The sequence below is a fragment of the Rana temporaria genome, chromosome 6, assembly GCF_905171775.1.
Source record: "Rana temporaria chromosome 6, aRanTem1.1, whole genome shotgun sequence".
Classification (NCBI taxonomy): Eukaryota; Metazoa; Chordata; class Amphibia; order Anura; family Ranidae; genus Rana; species Rana temporaria.
Window position 1 is genome coordinate 60775761 of NC_053494.1, and position 21434 is coordinate 60797194.

The 21434-nt window shown below is 41.7% G+C and overlaps 1 protein-coding gene across 1 annotated transcript in view; it reads left to right on the forward strand.

The window, feature by feature from the left end:
- CLEC19A (C-type lectin domain containing 19A) overlaps positions 1-13359 on the forward strand; it is a 53268-nt gene extending 39909 nt beyond the window's left edge. The window contains exon 5 of the mRNA XM_040356900.1: positions 11440-13359. Within this exon, the coding sequence (XP_040212834.1) occupies positions 11440-11519 (80 nt within the window). The 3' untranslated portion in view covers positions 11520-13359. The remainder of the gene's footprint in view (positions 1-11439) is intronic.
- Positions 13360-21434: the final 8075 nt, after the last annotated feature.

Below are 21434 nucleotides of genomic sequence, written 5' to 3' on the forward strand. Positions count from 1 at the left end.
GAAAAAGAACGATAAAACGGTATGTACAGCGGAAAAAAAAAAAACAGCATACTGTACATTTTGGCAGTATGCTGGTTGGAATGGTACATAATTGTTTTAGGGTGAACCTCCGCTTTAAGCTAGTGCATTGTTGGTTCACTAACCTTTTCCTTCCATTTCCCTTCTAAATGTTTTTTTTTTCTTTGTCTGAATTTCTCACTTCCTGTTTCTCCTCAGTTAGCTTGCCCCCATCATCCGAGCTGTTCTGGCTGGGGGTTAGTCAGCCAGAACAGCTTACTGAGGAGGAACAGGAAGTGAGAAATTCAGACATAGAAAAAAAACATTTAGAAGGGAAATCGAAGGAAAAGGTAATTGAACCAACGATGCACTAGCTTATAGGAACCTATTTATAAAATAAAAAACAAACCTCAAGGCCCCTTTCACACGTACGGACCGTATGTCCGCATTTTCATCCATCCGTTGCGGATTAAAACGGGACATACATTGGTCGCTATGTGATTGCGGGTGTCAGCGGATGACTATTCGCTGACACCCGTAATTGTCTGCCTCCGCAAAGATCCGCATTTGCGGACGGAAGAAAATCCTATTTTTTCTTCCGTCTGCTGAGCGGATCGGATGAACACGGACACACGGTCCGTGTTCATCCGCTCCCCCATAGGGGAGAGCAGAGGAAAGACAAGGCGGTCCCTGCACAGTGTGCGGGGACCGCCCTGTCAGCTGCCAGCTCAGCGGGGATTTTCTGGAGGATCCCCACTGAGCTTTTGCGGACACACGGAGCGGATCATTACTGATCTGCCCGTGTGAAAGGGCCCTTACAACCTCTTTAAATTACACACAAGTGGACTCTATTTACTAATTAGGTGACTTCTGAAGGCAATTGATTCTACTAGATTTTATTTAGGGGTATCAGAGTAAAGGGGGCTGAATACAAATGCACGCCACCCTTTTCAGATATTTATTTGTAAAACATTTGAAAAAACATTTATTATTTTCCTTCCACTACACAATTATGTGCCACTTTGTGTTGGTCTACGATCACATAAAATCTCAATAAAATACATACACGTTTTTGGTCGTAACATGGCAAAATTTGGAAAATTTAAAGGGGTACGAATACTTTTTCAAGGCACTGTAATTGTGGGGCAGGCAGGGATGTGATCATGTGACAGGTTCCCATATGTTCTGCCAAACTGGGTTCAGACAAAACCCAGCTTATCCCTACCTGGAAGCACCAGGTTTTTTGCAGTATCTGAAGTAGGAGCAGTTGGGGTGCTCTGTTCTGGTTGGAATAACTGGGTCAAGGGGTGGACTTTAAGGAGATACCTCACTTTTCCATGAATTGGCAAGGTGATAAGGTTTCTTTAAGCTCATCGTATTCACACAAATACAGTTTTTACTTAGAAGAAACTGAGTATGTACCTTTATACAATTGCATCTCTTCCCCCAGGAGAAACAACATCTGCATCAGTTTACTGTTACCAGAACCTAATGTAGTAAATGTCTCTTATCAAACTCATACCAGGCCTGGCTGTCTGCACAGCTCCTAGAAATCCCCCTTAGCGAGTCCGATAAGCAATTTAGTAACTCATTCAGTGCCAGGGACAGACAAGGCCACACTCATTTAAATAAAAGCAGACAGAAATGCATGCTAATCTTCTGCGTATTTTTTTCACTGCTGTCAGATCCTCCTGCTTTGTATGTCATAGGGTTGTATTATTCCATCACATTCCAACCTTCAGATTTGTAAGCTTGTTACTGTAGAAGGTGACATTATGCCTCTGTGCCAATACAATCTGCAGCTGAGGCCGGATGCTTGACACAGATCTCTATTAGCATATTCTTTCTAAAGGTTATTCATTTGCATACCTATAACCAGGCCAAAAGAATTCACTGTCATCTCTCATTTTTTAAGCATTTCACTCATTCCCCTATGTGTCTCTAAAGCAATTCAGCCAGTAACATTAATTTGTTACAGCAAAAAATATGGTGTTTCTGTATCAATTATACAGCAAATGTTTATAGATTGTCAAAATGTTGTCAAAGCATTTTAAGATCTATATGTTCTCTTATATGTTCATTATACATATGGAAGGGAACAAGATATATATTTAGTATGGGGATGCAGCTGGAAAAAGAGAAACTGAGGGTGTATATTTCCAGTCATTCAGTCAGCAAATATGTTCTACTAGCTGAATACCTGGCGTTGCCCGGTCTTCCTATCTTAACCTTTTGGGGAGGAAAATCATAGTAATATAAATATACCCATCTTTTATATAAGGGTGTAGGTAAGGGTTAATTTAACTGTCATATATTTTTATTTGGCATATAAGTAATATGTGTACCAGGTATTATTGAAATATCTCCAGGCGTACAGAAGTTATGTGGGAACATACATTTCCCATTGATTTGCATGGGACTTTAAACAAAAACCCCGACCCTCACAAATGGGGGTAGTTAAGGGATAAATTAACTATCCTATAGTTTAAGTGGACATATAAGTAACATGTGACCAAGTGTTATCGAAATATCTACAGCCGTTTGGATGTTATGAAGTAACATGTATTTCCCATAGAGTTGAATGGGACTTTAAAGGAAAACCCCGACCATGGCAAATGGGGGTGGGTAAGGGTTAAACCACCTATCCTATGTTTGTTGCTGACATATAAGTAACCTGTGTGCCAAGTTTCATGTTAATATCTTTAGCCGTTTGGATGTGATGCTGGAACATGAAGTAACATGTATTTCCCATAGAGTTGAATGGGACTTTAAAGAAAAACCCCGACCATGGCAAATGGGGGTGGGTAAGGGTTAAACCACCTATCCTATGTTTGTTGCTGACATATAAGTAACATGTGTGCCAAGTTTCATGTTAATATCTTTAGCCGTTTGGACGTGATGCTGGAACATACATACATACACACACACACACACGTTGAGTTTTATATATATAGATGACTATTTTTAACCACTTCCCTATCGTAGGATGTCATATGACGTCCTGGAATTTAGGGGGGGGGGATATCTGAATGATGCTTGCAGCTACTGGCATCATTCACATATCCTTCTCTTCTGCCTGAGATACTGCGCACCATAAGAATGATCAAAGGGGCAGTTCCACCACTTGATCGTTCTTATAGGCGGCGGGAGGGGACGTCCACCCCCCTCCCGCCACCATCCGGTGCTTCTCCGGGCTCTCCCATGCCATCGGGGGCCCAGAGAACAAATCGGCCGGTTTGAGGACCATAGAGATGACCAGTAAACAAAGCCAAATCGCTGGAAAGCATGAGATCATGATTTTTTTTTCCCGATCTCATGCTTTCCAGCTGGGAGAAGAGATGACAGGGAGCAGTAGATCACTTTTCTGTCACTAGGCAGAACAATGAAATGCCTTGTTTACTTGGCATAACTCCGTTCTGCAGCTCTGTGACACGATCGCGGGCACGATCACGTAGCTCGCAGCGGGCACACACAGCTGCAAATTCAAAGCAACATACAGGTATGTTGGTTTGCGCAGCTGTGCCATTCTGCCAACGTGTATCGGCGTAAGCGTGTATCGGCGTAAGTAAAAAAAGAAAAATAATACCCGCAAAAAAGTAAATTTTTTGTTTTTGTTTTTTAAAGATGAACTTATCCTTTAAAGTGGAACCTAGCCTTCTTATCCTTTACAGCCAATGAAGCTGCCACCTTACCCTCTAATCTGCAGTTGCGATATGGTGACTTAGCAGTTCAAGTTAAAGTACACGCTGCTATGATAGTTATAATTTATGGAATGCCTTGAATATAATAGTTTTAGGAAATAGTTAAACCAATGGGTTTAGTTCCATTTGAAGTGTATGTAGCGCCCATGTACTTTATAGTACTGGCGCTAGTTAAATTTAAGTATAGATCAGAGTATGGTTAGACTCTGATCCTGATTGTTAGTGGCAAATTGCGGTCTCTGTCTCAGCTTGGCTGTTCTGTGAGCCCATTCTGCTGTGCTGGGGTGTTCTTCCAACCCCAGTACTGCAGGTGGCAGCAGTGGAGTCGAGGTTTGGGTGCTCTTCCCAGCAGCCAATCATGGGGGTTTGTACTCGCTGTGCATGCTGGGGAGGGGTATTTATGGGACAGACGCCATTGGTTCTGGGTTCTTCTTCGTCCAGTTGGACACCCACCTTTGGGGTGGCCACATCACGACACCCCGGCGCTATGGCCTACCTGGCCGGGGCGTGCGTGCCACACGGTGTTCCTGGTTCCGGGACCATGTTGGCCCGGAGCATCTGAACCAGCGATGGGGATACAGTGAGCAGCTGGGTTCCCCCTTTGAAGATCCCAAGCTGGGTGCTGTTCGGTGGGGAGTCGGTCTGAGGAGCGCCATTGAGAGGCTAGCGGTCCAATAGAGCTTGGACGAAACCACCGGGGATCACAGGTAGCCGGACACTGCAGGACTGGTCACCTGTCAGTCGGTACCTGGGCGACAAGTTGAAGGCGATCCAGACGTAACTCAATCAAGGAGGCATATCTCCAGGAATTCTACCCAGAGGGGACCTGTGACAGAGGTATCTTCTGGGGCTCATTGAGAGGGGTCTGTGGCAGAGACTTTCTCCCAAGTTCAAGTTCACCAAGGAGGGTCTGTGGCAGAGACTTATTCCTATAATTGTCCGTGTGATACTCCGGCTGCCAGGTCAGTGAGAGAGGCCTGTCCGGGTACACTAAACCCACTCCGGCGGGAGTGGTGAAGAGAAGTGTTACGTTTGGGAGCAGGACTGTTTCCTATCATTACGCCTGAATCTGCTAATCTTCCTCCTTTCAACTTTACTTTCCTCACCGCAAGTTTTATTGTTTTTACCTGGCTGGGTAATAAAGAGCACAGCAAAAGAGCACCTGTCATTGACATTCCTTTAGTTCTGTTTATGCACATACGCATCACTCACCCCTAGAAAATTCGGAGGAGCCATGAGGTAACACGCCACCCAAAAATCCAGCAGCTCCACTGGGGGTAATGCTACATGTACAGTACAGTATCTAAACCTATAAACCAATACAATGACATTTTGCACCCTAAAATTCCCCCAAGTGTGGTGGCTGCATACATTCAGCCTCAGTGCCGGGACTTTGGCACCTGATCAAGTAAGGAGCCATTTGGCTGTCCTGTTATTTTATTGCTTTTAATAAACAGTATTATACTATTGCGGCCTTTCTTTTCCATTTTCGATGGGATGTGACATCTGATACCAGGCTTATGATCGCTGATTGGGACCTCTTTATCTGCACATACCATGGTTACCTTGTGTAACAAAGCTGATTTGACCTCTTTTTAGCTAAAGGGTCCACTCAAGTTGGTAAGGAGCTCATTTATTTACTCACGTCGGGTGAATGTCATTTATCTGGTGGAGGCTTCACTGCTTACTCAAGATACAGATCTTTCTTCACAAGAACTAATTTTAAAAAAGGACTTTTTGATCACTTTTCTATTCCGAAATTAGCACATGATTGGACTATTTATATTGCTTCATATATGTACTTAGCAACCTAAGTTAACATTTTGTATATTGTATTATATATGTTCACTATTTACTAGGCCTAGCGCCCCCTCCCTCACCATTTCTAAACTCAATAAAGCATTTATATCACTTTTCTGTCCGTAGTTTCTTTTAGAACTATCTGCCCCTAATTCAGACAAGGATTTACGCTGTTTTGGTAACATTACCGACACGTGCACTGAAATCCACAAAGTTCCAACTATGCTTTTTAATGCCGCGTACACATGGTTGTTTTTTGTGATGAAATAAAACAACGCTTTTTATCATGAAACAAAACAACGTTTTTTAAACTTCATTTTAAAAAACGACGTCGCCTACACACCATCGTTTTTTCAAAATGCTCTAGCAAAGCGTGGTTACGTTCACTTTATTCCAAACACCATGCATAGATTCCTGGGCCTAAAGCTAAATGCTAACTAAGGGGGATTCTCGTGATGTCATTACCCAAATATGACAATGCTCATATTTGGGAAATTACTCGGGTCACTGATAGGGAACTGAAAAATTAGTTCTCCATCAGATCTTGTCTAACATAGCCTCCACCTGAAGTCGGTCCTCCAATATGGTGGGTGAATGAAAGAGAGGCTTGGACTTTTCCCAATATGGCCACCATGTGAAAATGAGGCTTGGCTTTTCTGTAATTCTATATATAGCGATGGCTCAGCATGTTGCCCGTGCCCCAGGAAGAGGTCACATATGATGAAACATGTCGGGCGAAGCTATGCATTGTTGTCATCATGCCCCATGTGACCCCAGAAGTGCGGTTGATTCTGTTTTTTATTTCCTGGCAAACCTATATTTTCAACACTTTTGATTCGTTTAACATTTGTAAGTAGTTTTTTGACTTTACTAATAAATTAGTTCATACAATATTATAGTATTGGAGCTTTCTTCTGTATATACATGCCACTTGGTCTTGGCTGATTGGAACATCTTGATGTGAGTTAGACACCTTTGGAGGAATTTCCCAATAATTAGCGGGATCTAGAAACTTGACTGTTTATGTTACCCCATAGAGGTTTATCTGTATGCCTATCTAACTACTCTAAAAATAGATGATCCATGCCATCCGATAAGCTTCCCCATTAATAGGGCGATTAATGGGAAGATCTGCATGTTTTTTGGTGGTGGAACCCCCCTGAAGGAATTTCCTGCTTGGAGACTTCTATATACATGTCACGTGGACTAACTTCCTATATGTTTTCCAGAACTGTGTGTTTTTCTCTTTCACATAAATCCCAATTATATATTCGATTGCAATTAGTGTGTAAGTTCACGGACATTGATTTATACTATAATATCTAAGTTTTTGAATTATGTTATTTTGTTTTGGTTTCTTATTTTTCTCACGTTTGATTAGCACGACTTTTGTTAGTCCACTAAATACCTACTATGTTTATATCACATGGTTAGTTGCTGCTGTCATTCATTATCATTATTCTTTTCACTTTTTTGTCTTTAGCTTGGTATAGAACTTTAAATTGATTCTCCATCAGATCCGCCTTATTTTTGCGTGAGAGAAGATGGCAGGGGGCAGAGTCGAAGACCACTGTTAGATCAAATTGTGGCTATGGATTTGCCCACTGCAATGCGCTGCCAATTAACAGCAAGGTGGACCTGATGGAGAACTAGTCTCTCAGTTTCTCATCAGGCTCTGCCCACCCAGTGACTCAAGCGACTAGTTCTCTATTAGGGTCAGTGGCCAGGGATGGAGTGTGCTTAGGAAGCAGTGTCAAGTATGGTCAGTATAGACACTCTGACCTAAGTGTTGGTCTCTGACAGATTCACATACAGTGGGGATCGAAAGTTTGGGCACCCTAGGTAAAAATGTATTTATGTGCATAACGAAGCCAAGGAAAGATGGAAGAATCTCCAAAAGGCATCAAATTACAGATTAGACATTCTTATAATATGTCAAAAAAAGTTAGATTTTATTTCCATCATTTACACTTTCAAAATTACAGAAAACAAAAAAATGGTGTCTCCAAAAGTTTGGGTACCCTGCAGAATTTATAGCATGCACTGCCCCCTTTGCAAAGCTGAGACCTGCCAGTGTCATGGATTGTTCTCAATCATTGTCTGGGAAGACCAGGTGATGTCAATCTCAAAGGTTTTAAATATCCGGACTCATCTGACCTTGCCCCAACAATCAGCACCATGGGTTCTTCTAAGCAGTTGTCTAGAAAACTGAAACTGAAAATAGTTGACGCTCACAAAGCTGGAGAAGGCTATAAGAAGATAGCAAAGCATTTTCAGATGTCAATATCCTCTGTTCACAATGTAATTAAGAAATGGCAGTCATCAGGAACAGTGGAAGTTAAAGCAAAATCTGGAAGACCAAGAAAAATATCAGACAGAACAGCTCGCAGGATTGTGAGAAAAGCAATTCAAAACCCACGTTTGACTGCACGATCCCTCCGGAAAGATCTGGCAGACACTGGAGTTGTGGTACACTATTCCACTATAAAGAGATACTTGTACAAATATGGTCTTCATGGAAGAGTCATCAGAAGAAAACCTCTTCTACGTCCTCACCACAAAAATCAGCGTTTGAACTTTGCAAATGAACATATAGACAAGCCTGATGCATTTTGGAAACAAGTTCTGTGGACCGATGAAGTTAAAATAGAACTTTTTGGCCGGAATGAGCAAAGATATGTTTGGAGAAGAAAGGGCACAGAATTTAATGAAAAGAACCTCTGTCCAACTGTTAAGCATGGGGGTGGATCAATCATGCTTTGGGGTTGTATTGCAGCCAGTGGCACAGGGAACATTTCACGAGTAGAAAGAAAAATGGATTCAATAACATTTCAGCAAATTTTGGATGGTAACTTGATGCCATCTGTGAAAAAGCTGAAGTTAAAGAGAGGATGGCTTCTACAAATGGATAATGATCCTAAAAACACCGCAAAATCCACGAGGGATTACATCAAGAGGCGTAAACTGAAGGTTTTGCCATGGCCTTCACAATCTCCTGACCTCAACACAATTGAAAATCTATGGATAGACCTTAAAAGAGCAGTGCGTGACAGACAGCCCAGAAATCTCAAAGAACTGGAAGACGTTTGTAAGGAAGAATGGGCAAAGATACCTCAAACAAGAATTGAAAGACTCTTGGCTGGCTACAAAAAGCATTTACAAACTGTGATACTTGCCAAAGGGGGCAGTACAAGATATTAACTCTGCAGGGTGCCCAAACTTTTGCAGACGCCATTTTTTTGCTTCCTGTAATTTTTAAAGTGTAAATGATGGAAATACAATCTGACTTTTTTTGACATATTATAAGAATGTCTAATCTGTAATTTGATGCCTTTTGGAGATTATTCCATCTTTCCTTGGCTTTGTTATGCACATTAATACAAATTTTTATCTGGGGTGCCCAAACTTTCGATCCCCACTGTACCTGTTTCTGATCGGCACATAAACTGGGTGCAAGCAACATCCTTTATGAATTGTCTCCAATGTCACCTAGTCTATGGTAGGGCAAGGTGACAGTCTCTGGGAAAGACACCTCTGATCCTATTTTACTTACCGTACCTGCACAGCTCCTTTTCTGTTAAGCTGTTATTCAGGCAACATATAATTTGAAATGCAGCTGCATAAAAACACATCTTCAGGACTAAAATAACAAAATCATATTTCTTTTGATGTCTAAATTTACTGGGGTATTGTAAATAACCTGATTTTCCAGTGGTATGAATAGACATGAATCAGCAGGATATGTTGTGTATATGTGTACCAAGTCACAGTTTGCCTATTCAGTAAATTGCCAGCTCTGAAAATCCTTGTGAGGAGAACAATACGTGAGAATAGGATAGAATGCACTTCTGATTCAGGGTTATTAGGTTTTCTAGGCTCCCATGGGAAGACTAAGGGGTTGATTTACTAAAACAGCAGAATAAAAAAATCTGGTGCAACAGTGCATAGTAGCCAATCAGCTTCTAACTGCAGCTTGTTTAATTAAACTTTAAAATAAACTGGAAGTTGATTGGTTTCTATGCAGAGCTGCACCAGATTTTCCACTGTCCAGTTTTAGTAAATCAACCCCTAACTGAAATCACCAGTGCCTCCATAAGCAAAAACAAAGCTAGGATCTACAGTAGATATTTTAATGAAGCAACCCCTGGCAGAAAAGAAAACCCCCAGCACCAGGATGGGCAGACATTACCCAAGGGTGGAGCCATGGCTTTTGTGGCAGATTGAAATAAGTTGAACACCAGTCACTTTTTGTCTTTTCCAGCTGTTTATTTGCTCCAGGCTCACAGGGATCTTGGGTTAGGGCTTAAGATAATGCAAGCAACATGTTTTCCCAGTCTTCATCCACACTTCTGTTGTCAAAGTGCATAAACAAAACAATGGACCACAGTGTATTGCAAAAAATGAGGACCATCAGGCAAACACTGGCAGCACTTCAGAGCTTCACAGCTAAGCCAAGCAGTTGGTGCTTCCATGCATCCTCTCCAAGGAAGTACTGGGATCTTCGGAGGGTCAGACCCATGACTTCTTCCCCTAGCTGTCCACCTTGGGTTTTGTATTCTTCTTCCCGGGCAGGACAACTTCAGAATAGTTTTGCTAGGCCCAAACAGACATCTGTCCTAACCAGCACATACTACTACACATACCTCACAAGGCCACAGCTCAGGGAGAAAAGGAGCTCACCAGACTACTCATAACCAAGCATTGCTGCAGCTACTCTATCTATTGCCAAAGGTGCCAAGGACACCTACAGGCAACAGCCAGGAACAGCAGCAACACTGAGATTAAGGGAAAGCCAGGTAAGATGCTACAGATTAGCCTGTGTAGATTACTACTTGGCAGAACTACATTTAACTCATCACCTCTGCTTATGGCAGAGTGGCTACATTGCGTTTTACTTGTTTCAGGCTTTAGTTAGAGAACTTACATGGGGAGTTAGAGGCCAATAAATAGAGGGAAGTTCTTTTTTTGGTCAAGGCGGAGTGGAGGATAACATCATGATCTACCCAGATCTAATCAGAAAGCACCTTGTATTTATTGAAAAAAAAAAACATTACAAGGCATTCTCTGAATGATGGCAGTGCCGAGCTAGTGAGCTGCTGCACAAGCAGTTGGGAAAGTGTCTGTCCAGGCTTCAAGAACAGGTGATTTGACCAGGCTGTCATCTGAGAGAGGTAATAAGTGAGTAAATAGGCAGGAGTCTGTGCAGTCTGTCCAACTCGGGCAGTTTGTTTGTCACAAGGCTGAATGAGATATTGTGGTGGCTATGCAGAGACAGACCGCAAATTTCAATTTGTCGTTTTGACGCTGAAAACCCTGGCAAATATTTTTTTTTTAAACTTTACTTTTAAATAAAAGTGGACCAGAAGCCCTAAAATGTACTTCACTGGCTGTACTGAAGTTCATGAAACATGCTACACTTTAATATTCTGCTAAAAATATTAAACGGCAAATCCCTTGTATTTTGAAAAGAATGGTTCCTATCATATCGTTTTTAAGTTTAATTCACTATATAAACGATAGAAATGTACATGCACATTATCATCACAACTAGCGAGAAAGTAAACAGCGATATGAGATATGCATCTATACAATCATATACAGTATTTTAGACAAGATCGATGTTAGTACATACCTAGAACATTTAAATTGTATGCATAAATGTTGCCAAACATGTTTTACATTAACTACATTGTAAATAATCTTTAACAGGCATTGAGAATTATTAAAATAATATTTATTGTTGTCCACCGGGATTATATATTGTTTTTTTTAAATTAGGAAACAACTTTTTCAATGTGTTAAATATAGATATTACCTAAATTATCTGTTGTTGTCTAGGTAGATTTGATGTTTCTTTTGATAACACACTGCAAGGCTTTAGCTGTATTAATTAATATTAAATGTTTTTTTAACTTTACTATTATCTGTTTTCTATTACTAGCTCTGAGGTCTTGGAATGACAACAGCTGCAGTCGTGAGTTTCCCTTTGTCTGCAAGATTCCATCTATGGCACACATGTGACCACGCTGCTGCTACCCTCAACCTTAGAATTTTGTGCAAATGTTTACTCCACAAAATCGTACATGATATAACCTTCCCTTTCTGACTGAAGAAAAAGTTGCTACCTAGTATTGTCTTGGTCACTTTATGGAAGGACTTTCCCGAAAGCAATTTCCAGGGTATAGGAGAAGAATTAAGCCCATAGTCAACATTGATGTTAATGTAACAGTGATTAAGTCATTCCCACTGAAAGTTCTAATGTTTTAATTAGGAAAATGTAGTATTTCTTAAAGACAGAATGTAAATGGGTATGGTTAAGCACTTCACATGGATTTCTGTATCTTGGTGTAAAATGATGGGAAGTAAGTTTGGTGCCATTTGTCCAGATTTACAAGTCTTTATAGTGGATCTAAGCCCTAACTGGATTTCACTTGAAGTACAGCTGTCCCCATACTATGGGCATTAAGGCCTCATGCACACTGGACATTATTAAAAAGCCAGTAGCGTTAGCTGTAGAATGAGTTTTGCAGCATTGTGGCTGTATCGCTTTCCGCATTTTTTCGTGTTTTTTTTGCAAAACCATACTCCCACAAAAGCTTATGGCTCAAAAATGCAGAATAGCTGAGTATTCGGCATTTTTAAGCTTTTATGAGAGTTAGTGCGTGTTTACAGCTGGAAAAGCTCCTCTTCAAACTCACTAGTTTTAGGAGGGGGTTCCAGCCTAGGATAACATGCTGGGGAGTTTACTGGCTGTAAAAATGTGCAGTGGGCATGAGGCCTGAATGTTTCACATAGTTTTAACAAACAGTAAAATAGCTGTATTAACAAGCCGTGCATGACCTCTTTAGGTGCTTTTTATATGAAGGAATTGAGCCTTAAAGGTCATAACAAGGGTTCTAAACTTCGGTCTCAGTCAGATTCTTGCAGCTTAGAAACACATTTTAGTTGTTTACATTAGAGTACTGGCAGGCTGCCAACATACTTTCTTATAGAAAAAAAACTAACATTTCAATGCTTGCTTTGTGAACTTTGAAAATGTATTTCTTTACAATGCTAATAGATGCTAAGGTGAATGAGGGCATGTTTTAAAGTGTTTTTACTGACTATTCATATTATATAAATAATTTAATGTGCAGGATCTGGGCACTGGTTCACTTTAAGCAATTTGTATGATAAACAATTACCATTTTTTTTTTAAATACTGTGTTAGTTCAGTGTTGCTGATCTCCTCTAACCTCTTTAAACAGCTTTCTATATACCTGTTCTTAATCCTTATACATCTTTTCTCTGGATGCAATTACTGAAAAGGCGAAAATTGGGCCATGCTTGTCCAATGTGTGTCAGCACAGCAACTTGTAGTGTACACCAGGGGCGCATGCAACACAGTGACATTACCACATGGGAACACAGTTGGGAGACAGTTATCAATCCATAACAAAAAGTTCCTGCCTATGGATGGACCTTCATGGTAGGATTAACAGCCATTTTGGTAATGAAAGCTGCAGGTTTAAAAGATTAAAAACAACAATTGAAATTGCATTAATATATAATGCTTTTATGATATATATAGTGTTTCAGATCTACATTAAAGTTAACCAAACACAGTATAAGTTCATATTTATAGCATATAGTGCCTAAATATCTGGACTTACAGATCTTTTATGGTCTTTGCTAAACACAAGTTCTACTTTTTTAATATTATATGCAAAGTTTGAATTGCCCACATTTTTTTTAACATATCTACTTAAAATCAAAGTATGTTTAGAAGAATTTATAATAGGACTATTAAGCAAGATTACTAGAAAAAGATGTGCATATATGGAAGGAGCATCAGACCAAAATGTTAAAGAATCCAACTTAATTTATTGATTATTATTATACAGGATTTATATGGCGCCAACAGTTTACGCAGCGCTTTACAATATAAAAGGGAGACAATACAGTTACAATACAATAAAATACAAGAGGATTAAGAGGGCCCTGCTCAGAAGAGCTTATTGTGTTAAAAGAAAACCAATGTGTTTTGTCCGTCAAAGAACCCCCTCTTCATCAGGGCTACAACAAAACATAATATAATGCAAATATTATTGTGACTCGAAAAAAATCACGAGCCTAACAAACATAAAATATCATGTATAACATACTTATGTGTACACATACGTGCATCCAAAAATACTCCCGTATACACACACATTTGCATACATTCAAAGAAATGAAGAGATGAGGGAGTATCAAATAGTAAGTAATAAGGTGTAATGGGTTCATTTTCAAAATTAATATTATCAGATACTACATGATTAAGAGATGCCATTGCACCATTATACATATAACTCAAATAATACATATGAAAACAAACAATTCAATAAAAAAATGAAATTCGTCAAATCTTCCTGAGCTCTAGGCTAACCTTATCAATCTTTTGAACTAGAAGACTGAGGCCCCATACACACGAGAGGATTTATCTCTCGAGGATTTCAGAAGATTTCTATGCGATGGCGTGTACACACCATCGCATTGAAATCCGCGCTGAAATCCTCTGCCGATGACGTGTCGCGCCGTCGCCGCTATTATGACGCGGCGACGGGCGCGACGCTGTCATATAAGGAATTCCACGCATGCGTCAAATCATTACGACGCGTGCGGGGAATCCCTTTGGACGGATGGATCCGGTAAGTCTGTACAGACGAGCGGATCCATCCGTTGGAATGGATTCCAGCAGATGGATTTGTTGAGCATGTCAGCAAATATCCATCTGCTGGAAATCCATCCCAAGGGAGATTTATCCGCGGAAAAATATCCGACGGAGTGTACACACCATAGAATCTATCCGCAGAAACCCATTTGATGGGATTTATCTGCGGATAGATTCTATGGTGTGTATGGGGCCTCAGTCTTACTTGTGGGGCATCCTTCCCCAAACTCACATCTTGTACTAGTGCAGGGTCTACCCCCACTATACATGATACTTTACCATTCAGAGTCCTCATCTCAGCCTCTAATAATAAGAAATGGTTTAGCTCTCAACAACTGTCAGCCCCCTCCGTCATCCCAGCCTAGAGTTCAGGACTATAAAGACCTTTGTTGTTTACCACAGTAACCAGACTATCATAGATCAGAAAATTGTTTCAAGACCACTGTTTGAAGAGAGTAGTGTTTGTAGAGGGAACACCTACAGATGAGTGGTTATCTTCCCATGGCAGTCTCACAAAACACTGACTCATCTGTCATTTATTATTGGAAAACATATTTCTGCCAATCCCTTTATATGATGAGAACCTTTCTGGCGCTATTTGTCAATATCCACATTAAACTTTTAAAATGTCTCCCTGCCATCAGGTGCTTTAAGTTTAAAAAGGAACCAATTTTTGGGTTGGTGGCCCCAATCTGTTCACTCATACCTATGCACTCTGGCGCTATCACATTTTGCTTTTCAGTAGCAACTTTATTAGTTTCCTGGGCTACTGGTAAGATTTCTGCTATTTCCTCGTAATTTCTCTGTCCTAATATCTTGCAAAGTTTTGTCTGCCGTGTGCACATATTTGACTATAAGCTGGTTATCAGTACCTTGGAGTTCAATAGCAAAAATGCTGTCCATTAAAATTATACATGGAGAGGCCTTGGACATCTCTGATACCCTAGACATGTCTAACAGTCCTCTGAGGTGACCTTAATACACAAAGATTCCCTGGAAGCAACTCAGGAGTGCACTGTTAGATGTTTTTTCATCATCATTATTAAACAATTGTACCAAGATGGTCCCAGTCTCATCTATCTTTATGTCCTGTACACACGATCGGTTCGTCTGATGAAAGCGGAGCGTTTTCATCGGACGAACCGATCGTGTGTGGGCCCCATCGGTTTGTTTTCCCATCGGTGAAAAAAAAATAGAACCTGTTTTAAAAAATTTTTATGGTTAAAAAAACAATAAAAAAAACAGTCGTCTGTGGGGAAATCCATCGGTCAAAAATCCACGCATGCTCAGAATCAAGTCGACGCATGCTCGGAAGCATTGAACTTAATAAGTCACCGCGTTGGCCACTTACATTTAACTACATTGCACCTCCTGGTCTCTAGAGAGACTGGTGATGTAGCCAGGGCCTTACAGATGGATATTTCACCCAGAGTGCCTTCCTGGGAAATCCTGTGACATTCCAAAGATGATGTCTATTGTCAAATGACAGATGAATTTTAACTCCAGGAAAAAGGAAATTTTCAAAAAGAAAAGCTTACAAGGAAGAGTAAATAGTATGTATTGTTTGTTTTGTCTTTTTACACCCTTTTGTAAGATGGCTTTACTGTTTGTGATAGTCTTGGGGGAAGGTCCACTTTACTGTGTTGTTATTTTACATAAAGTGTATTTGTGGTCAAAATTTTAAATCATATACTCATTTTCACATTAAATTTCACATCCAGTAAATTTTCTGTGAGTTTTCGGCAAGTCATAATAATAAGGTATTGTAGACAATAAGAGAACACTTATGCCATGTACAGACATTCCAACAACAAATCCGTGGATACATTTCCAATGTTGGCTCAAACTTGTCTTGCATTCACACGGTCACACAATTGTTGTCCGAAATTCCGAACGTCAAGAACGCAGTGACGTACAACACTACGACGAGCTAAGAAAAATGAAGTTCAATGATTCTGAGCATGCGTCGAATTGATTTAGAGCATGCGCATAAGATAGTAAGATATTGTACTGTTCCGCTTATGCTCCAAGGTTATAGAGGCAGTGTCATCTGTAGAGACATTTAACAATTCCATGTTGAATTTTAATTATTTATAACTTGCAAACTTGCTATGCACCACTGAAGGCAACATTGCCACACACCAGAAAGCACCATAGTTCAATGCAGAGGCATTTCTAGGATTGTAAAGCCACGCTGAGGAAAGAAACCAATGATATGGTGCATGTCATGATACACATGTTCCTTCGGTACCCACAAAACATACTTTAATTACAGTACCACAAGTGAGAGTTTCACAGGCATAAACCTAACTTTAGCACAATCATTTAAAAAAAATGAAACGCCTCCTTTACATAAGGTTTCTGCACACAGAAAATAGACAAAGAGCTGAAACTTTGTAAATTCCTACCATATTGAAGAACATCTCATAGGTTAATAGGCAATGGATTGTCAAACAAATGTCATGAGGAGCTGGGCATTGCCCTAGGGGAGATGTACCTAACCAAATAAAAAAAAACAGTTTGGTAGGGAGCAGCCCATTAACAAATGATTTAAGGTCAACATTAAAAATGCAAAATCCATTTAGATTACATTCCTCTGGAGTTTCCTTAACCCCTCTGTGAATTGGTGGAATTGTGTGACATATACAAACCTACTACAGTAAAAAGTGACATTTACAAAGAAAAAAAGTCTGTTTAGCTGGGGATTCTAGTGGTGCAACAGATCGTCATTGATCCGTGATCCGCACGGATCAATGACTTCGGATCGGCACACACATTATCCGTGGCGTGCCGCGGGACTGCAGAGCAGAGCAAAGCGGTAAAAAATACATTGAAAAATTGTCTCCGCTCTGTTCGCACACAGCCCTGCCTGCTCCTAACCACGCTGTGATAGACAGAATGCGTGTAGAATGTGCTGATGTGTTCCGTCTATCACAGCGTGGGGTTAGGAGGAGGTGGGGCTGTGTGCGAGCAGCGTGAAGACGTTTTAACATACGGCGGTGAGTTGGTTTCTAGCAGAGAATGTGCTGCCGTCCGCCCCCCCCCCCCACCCCGCATACCTCTCCCGGCTGTGCTCTTCCCATCTCAACTGTGAGGACTGTTTTTGGAGGTGACAGGGTCAACAAAGAGAACCTGTTGCCTCCAATTGCTATGACACAGGGAATTGTTTTCTCTTGTGTGATAGCAATAAAGTTAAATGTAAAAAAAATAAGAAATAATAATTCAATTAATAAAATAAGTAATTAAAAGGTAAAGAAGAAAAATATTAAAAATATGAAAATTATACAAAAAAAAAAAAAGTAAAAACGACAAGCTACAAAAAAAAGTGATAATGTAATAAAAAAAAAAGATACAAATAATATTTGAACTAACCCTGCCATCCAATTGCTATTCTCTGGGGGGGGGGGGGTTCGATTGGTGGGGAGGGGGTGCATTGCAGAACCTGGCCTTGGGGTGGCAGGGAAAGGAAATCCAGCCCTGCTGGCTGCCCTCTCACCTGGCGAGGCTGCAATTTGGGGCAAAGTGAGGCGGCAATTTGGGGCAAAGTGAGGCGGCAATTTGGGGCAAAGTGAGGCGGCAATTGGGGGCAAAGTGAGGCGGCAATTGGGGGCAAAGTGAGGTGGCAATTGGGGACACAGTGAGGCTGCAATTTTTTTTTTTGCTGATCCGAAAAATGATCCGATCCGTGACTCTGATCCGAGGAACGATCTGAACCGTGAGTTTTTTGATCCGTTGCACCCCTAGGGGATTCCCTTCCTCTATGTTATATTCTTATTCGAGATAAGCATCTGTGATAGATCTTGATTAGGGACCCCCACACACACAAAAAGAGCAGCATGGGGTTCCCACTAGGAATACATACCAGACTCTTACCTTTGGTGTTTCCCCTCCTAAACCATACCAGGCCACATGCTCTCAATATCGGGTGAGGAGCTTGCCAGGGAAGACACCCCTGGCAAAGCACCCTTTCCCCATGTTGATGAATACAAGGGCCTATTCCCAAAAAGCAGTGAGCTTATCTGAATATAAAAGCCCTCTATAACAATATTGAGGCACCCGGATATCACATCTCTCCTATGTGAATGAATTTACACAAAAAAAGTAAACTAAATAAAGACACACAGTTTTTTACACGTCCTTAAAAAAATGTTCCATGATCCATCTTCAGTCACGTCGTCCAGATACAGATCCCCACCAATTATGATGAACTGTGCGGAAGGTAAAAAAAAGTCTGACAGACCAATATGTCCAATCTGCAACTGACTCACGCTGAATGACATCTTCCGGGGTCCTCCTGCTAAAAGTAAACAAAGGGGAGAGGTCTTCCAAGTGATGTCATTGCCTAAATATGGCCACATGGGCCGGGTAGCACCACTGTTGTATCAGTAATGTCAGCATCTGGAAGTTCTTTAGCAACCAGCTGTCGTATAACCGATCTTAGGCACTGCAATACTCTTTCTGCATCCTCCTTATGAATTTCTGTATGTCCAGGGTGTACTTAAGAAAGATTGAAAAGTAAGAACAATAAACGTAATGTTCCTGAATGCAATGATGTCCCCAAAGACACCAGCCCACAATTAATAATAGAGGTACTGACATTTTAGTATGTGATCCAGTCTTCTGGGCTTAGTTGGAAAAACGATAATATTGGGTGGAAATAGTTGGTTATTCATATTTAAAGCTAATGCTAATCTAATTACATGTGAATTATGACAACCCTTTACTATGGCTTCACTGTGCTGCTTTTCTTTTCACTGTCCAGTAACAGGCTGAGGAGGGTTGAGGGATGAGTTGGTCTTAAAAGAGCTGGGTTAAATGATACTGATAATCAAACTGAGGTCACCTAGTGGCAAAAAAAAAATATGCATGGGAAGTCTCTGAACTAAAGCGGAATATTGCAGCAAAAGCTGGTTTTGTTATTGCATATTCTAATGGGCCATTCATTTTTAGTTAATTGCATCTGAAGTTTGCTTCAAAAGTCTGTTTTTGGCACCATGTGGTATATTTTTTGTGCTTCACATCGAGAATCGAGACAAAGGAAATATATGCTTCATATAATAAAACTGCATTCTTTGTAACAGAAAAGTACGGTAACATACAGTAGCTTTAGACAAACTTCTCAAATCATAAGCCCAAATGTAACATTATACACAGTAGTCTATTGGATTCTACTAGGGATGAGCAAATATGATCCGGTTAAGAGCAAATCCCACTGAAGACTATTGAGAGCAAATGTTGATACTAAATTCTGGCCATTTTCAAGATGGACACTGTCATTGACACTGTCATGGGGACTTTAACAAATCATTTTTTTAAAAATAGCATACAGTGGAGAGAGGATATTTTTACCCACTTGCCAACCACCTGCAGTACATTTATTGTAGACAGGCAGTATGGGCAGGCTAGATCACGTTTGAGGTGCCCAATCCAGGAGACAACAGACAGGTAACCGGGTACCGGGTATGATGTGGACGCTATGATTTGTCATAGCTATCACATGATACCAATGAAACAAGCCGTCCATGAATAGTATTTCATTCATGAACAGCTTTGTTACAGTTGTGATCTGTAATTGGCCCACAGCAATCACATGGTACCTGGCTACCTGTACTATGTGATTAGCTGTAGCCAATCACAGATCCAGGGCAGCCATCGGAAAATTTGGGGCCCCTTCCACAGCTTTAGGCCTGGGCCCCCTGGGGCTTGACAGCCACCATTCTCCAGGGCCCGTCCACTGGCTGTCCCCACCGAATCTGCCCACTGCCCATCCTAACGTGACCTTCGGTGCACCCACTTTTATTTGAATACCCTTTTACCAATGTATCCCCATACCCACCCTGAATTATCTGCATCCCTCTTCAGGAGAGGGATGGATGATTGAGTTCAGTGGCAGGTGGTGCTCTATCGGTAGGGGTGGTGGTGGGAGACAGACCTGCCCCCCCCCCCGTGGCTCCAGCACGCCACCACCCGCCAGTCACCACCCCCAACCTGGTCACTGGCTCTCTTACCCTGTGTTGGAGATAATAGGGGCTCTGTGCAAGCTTTGTGCCCAGGGATGCCAGATGAGGTCGGTGGCAGGTGGGGATTGATGTCGGTATGGATCAAAGAGGTGTCCGAGGTGTCACAGGGGCGATCAGCATGTGCTACTCTCTTCTGCACCCACAGGAGGAGCTGACAGCACACTGCATGGAAGGGCCAGAGGATCGGACTTGGTGGCTTGGGAGCAGTCTCTTGGTCCTCGGCCATGCGTCTCCTCCTCCTCAGCCAATGGGATCGCTTATCCTTTCAGCCAATCAGCAAATTTTGGTTTAGCGACCCACTTCCTGATTGGCCGGGAGGAGAATCAGTGTTACAATAGCGAATAATCATTTGCTATTCTCACACAACTGGGTGGGCTTCGAGCGCAGTTCTCTGCGCCCTGAACCCACTCTATTTTGAAGCCAATTAGGGCCTCTGGCAATCACGTGCTTCAAAATCCCCATTGTAATCCATGCGTATGGCACCCTGCATGTCGATTTGGGGCCGGATGCATTGGATAGGGGGGGCGGTGCCCATAATGGATGGGCCGCCACAGAGAGTTACATTGTGAGAAATGGATGAGGATGATTTTGGGTGGGGATGAGAGTTGCATTGTGAAGAGGCTCTCCACAATGTAACTCTTATCCCCACCCAAAATAATCCTCATCCATTTCCACATGTCCACTTCAATCTACAGCACAGCAAAACACGGGTGACTTACCCTCCATGCTGCTCTGTCTCCCATCTGCAATACATGCACCTAAGAGGGCTGGGTCCATTCCCACCACTGACAAGAGTTACCACACCCTCTCCCAGAGTCCCGCCCCACCCAATCACTCACCATACTAGTAACCTAGCAGCAGCATCAGCAGGCTCCGCCTCAGCAGTGGAGGAAGAAGAGCGAGTGCAGCATCACCCTATACATCAGCTATATGGATTGAACCGGCCGTGCGGCGCCCGCAATAGTAAACACAAGCTGCCGCCTGTTTCCTCCTCCCTGTGCCCCCCACGTCAGGCAGCCGCTGGCAGCACCGCGCCTACAATAGTAAACACAAGCCGACGCCTGTTTGCTCCTCCCGTGCCTCCCCTCTGAATCAAGTACAAGACGGAAGCGTTCGGTCTGGTAAAACTAGCGTTCGTAATGGAGATAGCACATTCGTCACGCTGTAACGGACTGAAAAGCACGAGGCTGAAAAGTCTCTCATCAAACTTCTACTAACACGACT